Raw genomic sequence first — 13,855 nt, 5'->3', positions numbered from 1 at the left:
TAACCAATTCTTCAATAATGTCTTCCTCTTTGGTTTTGTTAAGTTGTTGTACCTGTTGCTTTCCGTTGTGAAAAGGTCATCATACTCACGTGTTTGATGATTACATCCGCCACACATTCAATTCATTTTTTTCTTACAAACCAAATTTGGAATTCTAATCATGTGTGCTGTTCCCAAGGGGAGGATTTTATAATCCATGCATATCTGAAACAGATTATAAGAGAAAGTTGCATGCTATCAGGTGTTTTATTACAAAGCTCTGTCTTTATTCTGTCTGATGTATAGATCCTGAGACACACGTCAGACAAAGGGGTGTCATGAAATCATTATTTCGGATTCCCATACACTTAAAATTTTCGCAAAAAAAGAATGGTTCAAAATGATTTAGACGGACTAGAAAATGTGAATGACCTTATTATATTTTCAATGATTTTTTGACACTTTAAAAAAAAAAAAACGAACGGGGATTTACATATTCATGATTACCATTAGCATATGCACCTAGTTATGTAAATGTAAGTTGACTTGTTTTTTATCAGAGACAATTATCTTTCTCTTTCTTCTTTTAATGTATAATTTAAAAATTGCAAAGTGATCAAATCAAGAAATTCAATAATGCTTTAAAAATATATTTTTAGTCTTTTAAGGATTACATGTTACAACACAAGTTTTAGTCGTCTTCGAAGGAAAATAATGATAGGACACGAAGACATTTGGAGAAAATTACAAATAGTTCTTTTATGGATTTCTGTTCCCTCTGGTAAGTACTACAGTCGAGATTCTTAATCTGGGCAGTTGTGTCCAGGAGCAAATTGTCCACATTAATGAAGCTTCAGGGTTACTTAAATTTATTTGATTATATAAATAAATTCGAATGGTTCCACACACATGCCATATATATTTCGGTAAAGCGTTCAGATTACCGGAGACTGGATTTATAACTTAAAGCTTTAACTGAATTAATAAATCGTTTTAAGATATAATTAGTAATCCTTCAAAGAGGCGCGTTGGCGTTCTTATAGAATTTTTTGGCAAAAAAAAAATAGAAAGTGAAGGGCAGAATAAATATTCCCTACAATTTTTTTAATTAAGCAAGAGGGTAATTGGTATGAAAATAATCATTAATATGCAACAGGAACACTATTTTCTTATCAGAGGCAGAGTATATGTCTTCCATACCAAGCTTTATAAGTGAGTGGATCAACATGACAGCCGACTCGTCAACATCCGGGAAAACAGTCCCACATGGTCTCGGTGAGCTCCCTCTCCTGGTAGAGGTCGAAGCCAAAACCAATGAGGGGTGGATCTTTCCTGGCTTTGGATCCGCACAGACGGATGACGATGAAGGTGTCTTATATGGTGGCGTGGTGTTTATATATGACGACAAAGTTATAAATATATCTGTCCCAAAAAAGAACAACTTTGCGGGAAGCATGGATTGGACAGCGTTGTATACAGGTTTTATTATTTTAATTCTTGTTTTCAAAATATGTGCCACTTTTCAGTAAAACATTAAAAAGAATTATATTGATTATTACATTAACATTTTCAAGTTAGCTTTCAATCGTAGATTCAATCGTGCACTTGTAGATGTGAATAACGTTGTAATTAAAAGTAGTCGGCAAAATATGTTTTTAAAACCTTTTTATAAAATGTATAATCTTTTTTTTTTATTTTTATTGTTTTTTTTGTTTTTTTTTTTTTTGTTTGTTTGTTTGTTTTTTTTTTTTTGGATGATGATGAAGATTTCTATATATCAACCCAAAACCAATCGATATAAATGTTAAAATAAAAAGCAGAACTGTTTTAAATGGATGCGCTGAAACGGTGTCATCCAACGTTGTCACGGTTGTAATATTTAGGCTAAACAGTGTACTAAGGTATGGTCGAATGCTCGGGGTCTTGGAATTTCTTACATGAAAGCAGGCTTGTTAACGAAAACTGGTGAGAAACTGCGAGAAGGTTTTGTGGGTAAATAACCTAGACTTTCCAAAAATAAACGTGCTAAAAGGGTTGTAACCGCTAGCTGCTTGCAGAGAATGTCAACCATTTCTTTAATTTGCATATATTCATCATATGCTGACTTTTAAACCGATTTGCTCCATTAGATTGCTGACTGGCAACGTTAATTCTAAAACGAGTTAAACTATAATTGACAAACGAATTTATGAAACAGAAATATCAACTGTCTCTTTTACAGCGAAGACCTAGCAGTTTGCTTTAGCTCTATGTTTAAAGTCTTCATTTTGTAAGATCAACGGTCGATACAACGACCTTGTCGGAAAAAAAACAATCTATCATTAAGACAATTGCTGACTAACGTTATTTATACTAATTGTTAGGCCATCATTTACACATTGAATTATCTACGGTTTTTTCCGTTATTTCCCAATCATGACAAGGAACACATGGCGGGTGAGGACGGTTTGCGAGGGGGGCTCACTATTCCATTGCACCTAATCCTGCCTCTGTGTTTGGGGGTCTGTGTTTGATTTGCTCCTGGTTTGTGCTGTATTAGTAGACTTTTGGGCTTGGGTGCTGTTCGTTATCTCGGTATATTTCATTCCTTATATTCCAATAAAAAAAAGATTGTTAGGCAAAATCATTTCGAGACGTTGACCGTTTTATGGCTGGTCACAAAGTTTCAAACGAATTGTGCCAACTGAACATGAAGACGCAATTGCTTTTTTTTTTTTTAACTTTTTAACATATCTACATTACCCAAAAGGATCGCTTCTAGGTGTTAGTGCTTATTCTTCTTAGTACAATATACGACAAAACAACCCCCCGCCTCTGTTTTGGAGAGTGCGATACTGGGCTTAGGTAGACTCCAGCAACTTAGAAATGTCACTGAGTTTGACAGTGTCACTTAGTATACATCTTTAAATGTTAGAATTCGATAAGCTCATTGCGTGTCAGATCTAGTCAGAACGTTAATATCATTGTGAACCTTTGGAGGAAGCCGAGTGGGATTGGGTATTATTGGAATCTTTTATGTATTTTGGATCGAAGTGTTACATTCGCTATTGCCTGTTTTTATTGTCTTACACACTAGTTATTTCAATTACACTTGGAAAAGCAAAATCCTTTTTTTTTTATTTTGATAAACCTTCACATAAATAACATCTTGCAGGAAATCAAGAGAAGTGGATTGGGCCTGCTCAGATAGGAAGAACTTACATTTCCGTTCTGGTTCGAGCAAAAGCCTGGCGATCTCTTGACTTTCCTTCGCCTTCTTTTGAGAGTGAGACATTTACCGTAGTGGCAGGTAACAAAATGTTAAAAATCTTGATTAATATTAACCTCTCAGAAAAAAGATATATATTTCGTAATAAAAAATCTCTGTGTACACTAATGAACTTTTATAGGTGAATGCGTTAATACGACGGTGCAACATTCAATGGGAACATACCCCGACCTAGTGGTGGTTCAAATTCAGACTCCTGTAGGAACATTTCAAGGTCAAGGTAACCAAGACTTTGCCGATTTTTTCTCTTAATGACTAAAGAATATTATAATAATTGATAGGTAAGTAATATTTCGGCTCTAATTAAAAAAAAAACATAACAGATATGACTTTCTTAAATGGTGGAATACATGCAAGACGAATTGTTTCCAATGGGAATGAACAAAATTTAGTATATATGTTTTGGCAAATACAATTTTAAAAAAATAACATACTTTGAGTGCAGCTTTTATATATTTGTTTAATTTGATTTTTATATGAAGGTGTGTCTTCTCGGCCTATGGCTTTTCCCTTCTTACGTTTAGGAGGACTGCTATTTGGATTTAACGACTCTCACGTGCAGATGTGGTCAGCGTGCAACATAAATGGAATGTTAAAACGTATGTATTATTCTAAATTTCGTTTTTTGTAAAAACGGTATCCATACTTCTTGTTCTTCAGTTCTTGATTTTTATTTCAAAAGTGATCAATTAAGTTACTTCACGATCGATCTCCTAACTGTAAATAAATGTAATTCTCTCACCAGACCTAGGGTTATTGTGCGTTTCTGACGGCTGGGGACTCAGGGCATTTTTCAGCAACACAGGATCTATAACCATAAAGGCTTGGGATTTTGGTACAAGCATAGAGAGATATAAAATTTCAGATCTCGACATCAGTGCTTATATTTTACCATACCCATACACTACTACAGCAAGTCACGTTCTTTCTGTTCAGGTAAAAATATATATTGCTATCAATTATCAAATAATTTATTAATATTTTCGAAATTTTTATTGAAGAAAAAATCACTTTTTATATATTGTTTTAACACAATTGTTGATTGATTGATTGATTGATTGATTATATGTTGTTTAACGTCCCTCTCGAGATTTTTTCACTCATATGGAGACACCACCATTTGCCGATGGAGAGCTGCAAATTTTGTCCTATACTCGTCACTCAGGGCCATAAAGCATTGAGGGGTCTTTTACGTGCCAGAACCTACTGCGACACGGTACCTCGGTTTATACAGTCTCATTCGAAGATCCGGTCTCCATGTCCCACAATTTTGAAAATAAATAATTAGTTCTCCAGTTTTGGAGAGATCAGGGCTATATATACAATAAAGTGTACATAATTTAATGAACATTTATAATTTGGCTTAAACATTGAGATGCAAAAAATAGATTAGAGAGGAAAGATAATACAGCTGGAAAACACACTCATTAATTAATATTTTGCAAATATTATTTTAACCATGTTGGATGCATTTATAATTAAAGAGACTTGGTTTAAAATACAGCTGTAAAGACTTTACTACCGAGTGTGTAAAAGAAGCATTTCCTCTCTCGCCACCTTTAATACTTTTTTCTGTTAAAATTCAACTTAAATCCAGCCTCTAACCCTTTCGTCGTTGAATGTGTTAAGTACATGTACCAAAAAACGAAGTCAGAAGACAAATAGGTTTCATCAGTTTGTTCTGAAATAATCTGAATACTACTGGCTGTAGAACTGTAACCCTCTGCTTGAGGAAATTCGGACAGATAAAGCAAGAGAGCTACAGATCCAAGCTTGTAAAAACCTTCGATTTACACCGCCAATTTTTTTGTCGCTCACTTCGAGTAAAATTTTTGGTATTTTATGTTTTCTTCGGCTTGATATATGGTATCCAATCATCAACCCTTTTATCTCCTATTCCTGATATTTTATTTACCTTTCAATGGTTCCAAAAGGCTGCTTTTGGTAAGCGATATTAAATGGAATGTTTTAAACCAAATTCAAAAATCATAAAGGACTGCTTCGGACCGTTGAAATGTAAATAAACTAATAAAATATCAATAACAGAAGTAAAATATACGAGTAATTATTTGATTCCACTCTTAAAGCGAAGGAAAGCATAAATTACCAGAAATAATACTGAAGTGAGCGACAAAAAATCGGCGGAGTAAATCGAAGGATTTTGCAATGCTTGGATCTGTAGCTCTCTTGCTTTATCTGTTCGAATTTTCTCAAGAAGAGAGCTACAGTTCTGCAGCTAGAGTACTACGTGCATTGTTTTAATTAAGGAAATATTTAAAATTTACGAAAACACATGGTCTAATACCTTTAGAGTAATACTTGTTAACAAATTTCTCCTTCTCCGTTATACAGATGGAAGTGCGGGACGGTCCTAACAAAAATTTTCGGTTTGACGGTGTGGGTTCTGTAATGACCGAGTCTGCTCTTTATGGAGGACTGGTTTATGGATATAATGATACATCAGTGGCTTTCTGGATTCCCCACCCATACAGGAGAAGAATGAAGGAAGCTGCAATATCTATGATGGGGGAAATGTGGGGATGGGGCTATAGGAAACAAATCACTGACAATGTGGATATCTTAATCAGCGTTCACGATATAGCGGGTTAGTTTATTTCTATAATATTAATTTCGTGCTGCAATATACATGTATTGTAATTTCGTGCTACAGTATGTTGTTTCTGATCAAGTGAAAAGTACCATTTTTAGCAATAATGTTATCTTTTTTACACCATAGTGCCGATTTGCGTTTATAGACCAGACATTAATATCGAAGTATCAGTTATCAAGAAGTACAAAAAATATAATGAATCAATCTACGCTCTTGGCGATGAGATTCATCTACAATGCATGCCGGGATATCGTTACTTGTCAGGAAACACAACACTGACGTGTAATGATGCTGGGCACTGGAATGGCGAAATGCTTATATGTGAAGGTGATTTTTATGAATAATTAGGAATTTGAATTTAATTTCTCGGTTAAAATTGTTCTGCGACAGCAAAAAATAATAATTATTTATTTATATTTTGTCGTGAACAATATTATTTGCATTTTATTTACATATACTTCTTTTAAAGTTATAACGTGCACAGAGACCAATAACAGCAATGTTGAAATTCTTTACCAAAACTTGAGCATTGGAGGAACCGCGAATTACAAATGTATCCCCGGAAGTTATTACGAAGAGGGGAACCTTAATCGAACATGTACCATAGAAGGAGAATGGAATGGCGACCCGCCAGTTTGTAAACGTAAGACAAATATGCATGCTAATGAAAGACCTAAAAACATATTTTTTTTCAATTTTTGAATGACTTCTTTTTTTAATTTTTAAGACGTCATTCTTATGTTTATGGGTAAAATATATCAAATAAAAGGTTGATATCTATCTTACCCTAATAATCATACACAAATAATGACTTTTCAAAATATCGGCATCTTCAATCCCTCAGTGAGTTTGAAGCTGAACATGACACGTAATTTATAGACATACGCCCTTTTCAATATTAATGTACTATATAAATATTGCACTATATTCGAGGGGTGAAAATTTTCAATGTTACACTAAACTACATGCAATATCTATTATATTATACTGAATGTTTTATACAAATACATATAACAGTGAACCGTGAGCGCATAAATTCTGCACAGTCGCTATATGTTTTTAATATCACCCGTCGTCAAGCAATGTTGACTGTTGCTACGCTGGAAGGCGTGGCTTCATTATTCAGCGGGTAATAGTGTTTTTCAACAAATGTTTCTCGACCAATCAGATTCAACTAATTTACATGAAAGTATAATATATGTAGTTATCACATTTGTTACACGTGACTGTTTTATTATCACGCGTGGGAGTGCGACCCGTGTTCGTGCTGGTCATCTTTTTTTTCCTTTGTTTACATTTTATTTCAATTACGTGTATTTTTTTTAGTTTGTACACTGCACTGACCTGTGCAATTCTTGTTAGTTTCTTTGGTATTTTACTCATCTGCATTAGAAATTGCCGCATATATTGTCGAAACAAATCGTGATGTTACATTCTTCTCGATTAGCGCAGCCAAAGTGCAAAAGTGGGATGTGCGTAATTTGATTAAATCGCAACACAGTTATATTAGAGAATTTGACGCGCTCTCTTTCGTCAAGAACCTGGCCTAAATTCTAAACACATGTATAACTTTTGAGTCAGTTTTGTTTTAAAGTAATTTCCTATCTTACGTCAAGAATATTTTGTGAATACAATTAAAAATATGAAGAAAACAAACAGTATTCAAGCTCAAAAGTCCATTAAAACAATGCACATTTTGGAGCAGAGCAAACAGTGCCCTCTAAAAGTTCAGAGGTGTGATCAGGTGCCGTGGAGGAGTGCATCCCCTGTCGACCGGTCACACCCGCCGTGTGCTCCTTGTCATGACTGGGAAATAAAGGGGAAAATCCCTCGACAATTCATTGTGTATATAATGGCCTTACAATTAGTATTAAAAACCTCATTCAGCATGTGACTTAATGATAAATTGTATTTGCTGACAAGGTCAATTTATCGACCATAGAACTTACGAAATATTGACTTTAAACGAGACTGCTGATATTCTTGTCTCAGCAACTTATTTAAATTGTAAATAATTTAACTCGTTTTAATAATTGTTCATACATAGTGTATGAATTTGCCTATCGAATCAAATGAGAGATATGAACCCTGTATGCAGGTGATGGAGGTATATTGCTGCATAAGTAAGGGAAGATGACGACTAGAAAGTAGTCATCTCGTTTGTCATATTAAAGCTTAGTTCTTATATTACAATTAACGTCTTTCCCAATTTGAATATCTAAATATCTAAAGATTATTAAAAGAAGTGACATTTTTTACAGAGTGCACGTGTCCTTGCGGCATGATCGGTTCTATGCCCATCAAGGAATATGAAATAGATAAACTACATCAAAGATTAGAGGAGTTAAAATTGAACCTGAGGATTTTAAAGAATACCACGTCAAGAGCCATCAGGAATAGGATCAGTGCTACCGATGTCCGACCCTCGGCAGTGGGGGTGGGGACGGTTCTCGGGGCAGGGATTTTGGTGGCTGTTTTTGGGAGCATAGGTATCAGTGATCTCCCAAGGTTGTGGTCAATCCTATTTCGCCGAGGAAAAATCTAACAGTAATATCTTGTGTTTGACACATACTGGGGCTGTTCAATAAATAATTCAATGAATAAAGAAACAAAAAACGCTTTTAAATGATTTTAGTCTAAATGATTTCACTTAAACAATCTCTTTTAATTAAAACACCTGTCCGTAACATTTTTGTCCAATACTGATTGTTTTAGAGCACATTTTTGAGTATGGCCCTTCGTATATTGGAATATGACAGATCCTATGATTTCCTGGAGTTGTTTTTTTTTTTTTCTGAAAGGTTTTTTTTTTTCCAAGTTTGGAAAATGAAACAAGTCAAAGGGCGAAAGATATGGCGAATATTGTTGGTGTGACAAAACATTATCTTTCTGTCCATTTTCAAAACGTAGGGCGACCATCGAGTATAAAGCTTTTTTACTATAAACTGTTTCTTTAAAACAATTTGAACAAACAACCAACAACCAACCCTCCAAAATAAAAAATGATGACTATCAAATTTGCTCTGTGTTTTAATCAAACATCATTGATAATTTGCTGAATTTAGGAAACAGAACATTGGTTGTTGTAAGTCCTTGTCGCCAAGGACGGTCCCCATTTTTGATGCCCATTATATCGTTTCTGTTCATTGAAATCCATCTCTCATGTGTTTTTTTTAAAACAGATAATGGTTGCTGTAAATTTCACATATTTCAGTGAATAATTCTTTGGGATTCTTACCAAGGTATCAGCAGCGTTAATGAAGCGTTTAATAATATTTTACTGATTCTTTACCATTCATTTTCAATGCAGTGACTCGAATACGAGCTCTACTGTTTACCAGCTTCTCACAATTAAACTGTGTGATGAAAAGTGGTCACATAAACTGTTATCAATCCAATGAATCCATTGAATATTAAATCATGAGAGAAAGTCAAGCTTAATGTCATATGATTTCTATGTTGTATATCGTAGAGCTCAGAACATTATTTATTGAACAGCCCTCATATTTCGATTTTTTTTAATTGCAAAATCTGAACATTGCCGTACTTTCTATATTATGAAGGTAGCCACTTATTAAATATTTACAACTCCCTTACCACGGAAAAAAATATTTCCATACAATTTATATTGCATAAAGTCATTGTGCACCTCTTTATTATGTTTTGATGGGAAAAAATTGATTTTTCCCATAGCAAGAAAGTGACTTATGTTCTCGGGGAAGTTTCTCATTTTTTTTAGCTCTTTGCTCAGATTTGTTTTTCCGTATCTTGCTGCTTGTTGCTTCTCCTTCTCCGGGTTATCTTTAGCATCCTTATCGCCGAAATGTATAGATAGTGATTTCTCTCAGTTTAACAAGAATTTCTTCTTTCAATAAATCGGAAAGAATAATTTATTTGAACTTGTGAATATATGACAATTTAATTTAAGGAAATAATAAAATAAAAGCATATACAGTCATGCACAAAGATCAACAAGGAAAATTACATTTTGAAGTTTTCAGCTCCATCGAAAAAAATTAATTTTGATAATTTCTTCTTACAATCTTACCTTCTTTGATGTAATCAGACGAATTCGCATTCTACATTTAATGATTCTATTTTTATTTTAAATATTAGATTGTCTTATTACTTATTTCAGTGAATTTAAATTGATATCAACTCTCTTTTTCTAAGGCATTCAAAAAATTATTTGCTTTCCCTCTCCCGAACTTGCAAAAATGACTCGACTAAAAACTTTTTGACGTTGCGCACGCTGTTGGTACTATAATATCTAACTCTTTATGTCGCAAAGAAATTGGCGGTTTCACGATGTCATATTAACTTTAAATTAAAAATGAAATTATTTATGTTATCCAAAGTAATAAATAATTCTTAAATTTTTCTTTAAAATAGCATTAAAATATTTTACGTATTCAGTATTGGTCATATACGGCGAAATTTCCGTGTCCGACGTTACATCAATTATTGTTCGCGCAACTACAAGCTATGAAAAAATGCACTTACAATTCTCTGAATTAAATGAAATTTAGGGGGCACAATAGAAAATATGCATTCTTTAAGATATTGTTGAGTTTTTAACATCATTTTATCAATTTCATGAATTTTGACTGGATCTACAGTGCGTAAGTAAAATGTCTAACAGTAAAAAATCGTTTCCTTTCATTAACATTAGCCGAAATGGCGATGTGTACCAGACATAAATTCCAAACAAATATTAATTTTGGTGAATAATCTTTTAGTACATATATTTCTAAGATTAATTGAATTGATATATTTTATATTACTTTTCCAACGTAAATATTAGGAAAGCTTTCTTAACTGTAGCCATTTTGTTATATGGACGCACGAGTCACTGTATTGTTACTTAATATGCCTCAGTCACATATCAAAAATGTATAAACTAATGTAAGATATATAGTAATCATTTATGTAGATTAAAAGAACATTAAATGCTGCATTAACTAAATACATAATTTTTACAGTAATGGACTACAGGAAATCAATGCAAGCATCAATAAAAGTGTAGCCATTTTGTCACAGGTACGAAAAACGTCATTTTACACATTGCGTACATATGACGTTGGGGGCGTCAAATTATTATCGCCGTGGCTTTTTTTCCTGCAGGTCCGTAGTACCAGCTCACAGGTACTTGTGGACATGCAGGAACCACCCCCATGCACCCCACCCCCGATATTCAACCCTGGAGCTTGTTGGACATTTTTTCACAAATTACATTCATTACACTTAATCATCATGTGTACATGTACCATAGGAAAAAATCATGAAAACCCCAAAGTGATATCGTTCCACTGAAAAATATCCTCCAAACGAAGTATGCATTATAAGACCCCCCCTCCTTCTTTTACCAAAAACAGTAAAAAGATTTTAGAATTTTAGTGATAAACCAGATTTTCAATAATGGTGAAACGTCTCTTTCCTTCCTTTTTTCATCCCCTCATTATACTAAATTGATACTTGAGCCTGAAGATGATTTTTATTTGTGTTCCATAGTATTCAAGACTAGTCTGTACAGCAGCCTACTACATGTACTTAAGCTGACAAAAGGAAGAAAATTTCAATTTAATCTAAGACAGATAAGATTAGACAGCGATTACCTATCATAAAAGAACCGATTCATATCACAATGACACATCAGCACAGAAATCGTAATCAAAAAATCTAGTCGTGTACTCAGCATATAATTTTTTATTTAAAATGACACCAGTTCCATTGAAACGTAGGAAGTATAAAAATTTTAACTCTCGGTTTCTTCTCTAAACACCCAAAGCGCATGCAGACCTATATAGAAATAAAAGACTTGTAATGACCTAACTGAAAAAAAAATTGAAGGAGGCTGAAAGGGAATACTACTTATGTATTTTCTTTGTAAGACAGACAAGTGAGAAAAATAAAAAGAGGAATAACGGATATTCACTGAGTGTCTTTGACATTTTAGCAATTAAAATTTTACAATTTATTAATAAGATTTCAAAACGAAGGTTCAAACATTGAAAATTATGTGCCCTTTTATAATTTTTTATTTATTTTTAAAAAATTAAATTCATTTAAAGATCTAAAGATCTAAAATATGCATGTATATGGTTCAAAACGTTATAACAACGTTATGACTTTTTAACGTTATTTTGACGTAACGTCAATGTGTACCAACACCGTGCGCAACGTCTTTTCCCTACAGAAAGCAATCATTTTTGCATTCTAGAAAGTATATTTTGAAATCTTAGCATTAAAACTGAAAATTTCCTTGAGAAAAACAATTGCCTCACCTACCTACCGATCCAATTTATTTATTCTGAGTCGGGATGGGTCAAACAAATATTTTTAATTGAGCTGACTTCAGCGAAACATTTATTTCGAACAATGTAAAATGTAATGCGCTAAATGTTAAAGTACATATCCAAAATAAATGTATATGATATATACATATTGTACCTCAGTTGTGGGCAACTCACAGAAAAAAAATACATGTAAATGTTTTTCTGCTTCGAAAAAAACGTGAATATTTTTATTTATGTTAACAATTAAAGATTTAAAAAATTTTAAAAATCTTTGTTGTATTATGAACGTAGTCCCTTGGAGTGAAAGTAACAGTAAGGTCAACTGAAGGTCACTGCATTTTCACTTTGCTGTACATATGATCATCATCCACCATGCCGGGATCCAATAGCTTATAAAATAATGATATACATTTAATTTTAATACCGTTCAAAAATGTAGAAAACCTGGCTAGTTAAATGTAGGTAAATGTAGTGTAGAAAGCAGGAAAATTGATACCGAAAGAAGTAGCCCCCCCCCCCAATTTTGGGCAACAACTTTTTCAGGTAAGTCAAAAAAAAATTCTCTGGCTGCACCCCCCTTTCAAAAACGATGCTACGTGGTAGGCTGAGATGGATTGAAAATGAATTCCAAACTCGAATTTCAATCCAATGTTTTCCCCACGTCCGCGTCGAATTGTACATGCCCATTTCATTGTCTAACATTCAATGTTTTGATTGTAATACTAAGTAGATAGAAATGAAGTAAGCTGTACCTTTCCAATTTTGCCAGTTAATGTTCCGCAGTATTAATTGGTAAAACATGTGATTAATAAAACAAAACATTTAATTGGAAAGAAAGATTTCACTGAAAGATGATAATATGCTTGAAAAGAAAAAACACTTGCTGTGGCCTTCAACTCGACATTTAGATATATCGACGACGTATTGTGAATTAACAATGGTAATTTCCATTCTTACGTCGATACGATATAGCTGGTGAGCTTGAGAGAAAAGATACCACAGAGTTTGACACATCTGTTTCATACTTAGATATTTTACTTGAAAAGACGTCAATGGTAATCTAACAACCAAGCTCTGTGATAAACGTGATGAATTTAACTTTTCTATCGTCAACTTCCCTTACTTATGCAGTAATATACCTTCATCACCTGCATACGGAGTATATATATCTCAGCTGATTCGATACGCAAGAGCATGCTCTACGTATTAACAATTTCTAAAACGAGGAAAATTATTGACAAGCAAGTTGATGAAACAGGAATATCAGCAGTCTCGTTTAAAGTCATCATTTCGTAAGTTCTATGATTGATACAATGACCTTATCAGCAAATTCAATTTATCATTGATTCAAATGCTGACTGACGTCTTTCATATTAATTGTTAGTCCATTATTTATACACTGAATTGAGGACGTATTTTCCCGTTATTTCCCGATCCTGACAAGGAACACACGGCGGGTGTGACCGGTCAGCAGGGGTTACTCACTCCTCCATGGCACCTGATACCACCTCTGATGTTTCGGAGGTCCATGTTTGCTCTGCTCCTATTTTGTATTGTTTAATGGACTTTGAGATTAAATACTGGTCGTTATCTCCATATCCTTCTTGTTAGAGGAAATCATAATACTGATGCTGTAGTAGTTTTTAAATGACTTCTTGGTTGTTGTTATATATCAAGTCTAAATTGCTTATTGAAATTATG

The 13,855-nt window shown here is 33.7% G+C and overlaps 2 protein-coding genes across 2 annotated transcripts; both read left to right on the top strand.

Annotated features, from left to right (window-relative positions):
- Positions 1–1,147: 1,147 nt before the first annotated feature.
- LOC134258491 (uncharacterized) lies at positions 1,148–5,857 on the top strand. The gene is made up of 7 exons (XM_062741057.1): positions 1,148–1,504; positions 2,522–2,553; positions 3,134–3,268; positions 3,369–3,467; positions 3,730–3,846; positions 3,993–4,183; positions 5,600–5,857. Exons 1-7 carry the CDS (start codon positions 1,167–1,169, stop codon positions 5,855–5,857), a joined length of 1,170 nt encoding a protein of 389 aa, XP_062597041.1. The 5' UTR covers positions 1,148–1,166.
- A 135-nt stretch (positions 5,858–5,992) lies between these two features.
- On the top strand, positions 5,993–8,410 carry LOC134258499 (CUB and sushi domain-containing protein 3-like). The gene is made up of 3 exons (XM_062741069.1): positions 5,993–6,185; positions 6,328–6,501; positions 8,120–8,410. The coding sequence occupies exons 1-3, from the start codon at positions 6,098–6,100 to the stop codon at positions 8,401–8,403; spliced, it is 546 nt and encodes a 181-aa protein (XP_062597053.1). The 5' UTR covers positions 5,993–6,097; the 3' UTR covers positions 8,404–8,410.
- The last annotated feature ends 5,445 nt before the right edge of the window (positions 8,411–13,855 follow it).

Source organism: Saccostrea cucullata, unplaced genomic scaffold (assembly GCF_032062105.1).
Source record: "Saccostrea cucullata isolate Sc308-1 unplaced genomic scaffold, CSIRO_AGI_Scuc_v1 ctg15829, whole genome shotgun sequence".
Classification (NCBI taxonomy): Eukaryota; Metazoa; Mollusca; class Bivalvia; order Ostreida; family Ostreidae; genus Saccostrea; species Saccostrea cuccullata.
The sequence above is the reverse complement of the archived record's forward strand: the minus strand, read 5'-3'. Positions and strand labels throughout refer to the sequence as shown.

Excerpts from the sequence above, each read along its gene's own strand:
- LOC134258491 (XM_062741057.1), top strand. The coding sequence starts at position 1,167 with ATGTCTTCCATACCAAGCTTTATAAGTGAGTGGATCAACATGACAGCC. Across the intron at positions 1,505-2,521 it reads AAAATATGTGCCACTTTTCA|ACTTTTGGGCTTGGGTGCTG; the intron begins GTAAAACATTAA and ends CTGTATTAGTAG. Across the intron at positions 3,269-3,368 it reads GACATTTACCGTAGTGGCAG|GTGAATGCGTTAATACGACG; the intron begins GTAACAAAATGT and ends GAACTTTTATAG.
- LOC134258499 (XM_062741069.1), top strand. The coding sequence starts at position 6,098 with ATGCCGGGATATCGTTACTTGTCAGGAAACACAACACTGACGTGTAAT. Across the intron at positions 6,186-6,327 it reads CGAAATGCTTATATGTGAAG|TTATAACGTGCACAGAGACC; the intron begins GTGATTTTTATG and ends CTTCTTTTAAAG. Across the intron at positions 6,502-8,119 it reads CGACCCGCCAGTTTGTAAAC|AGTGCACGTGTCCTTGCGGC; the intron begins GTAAGACAAATA and ends CATTTTTTACAG.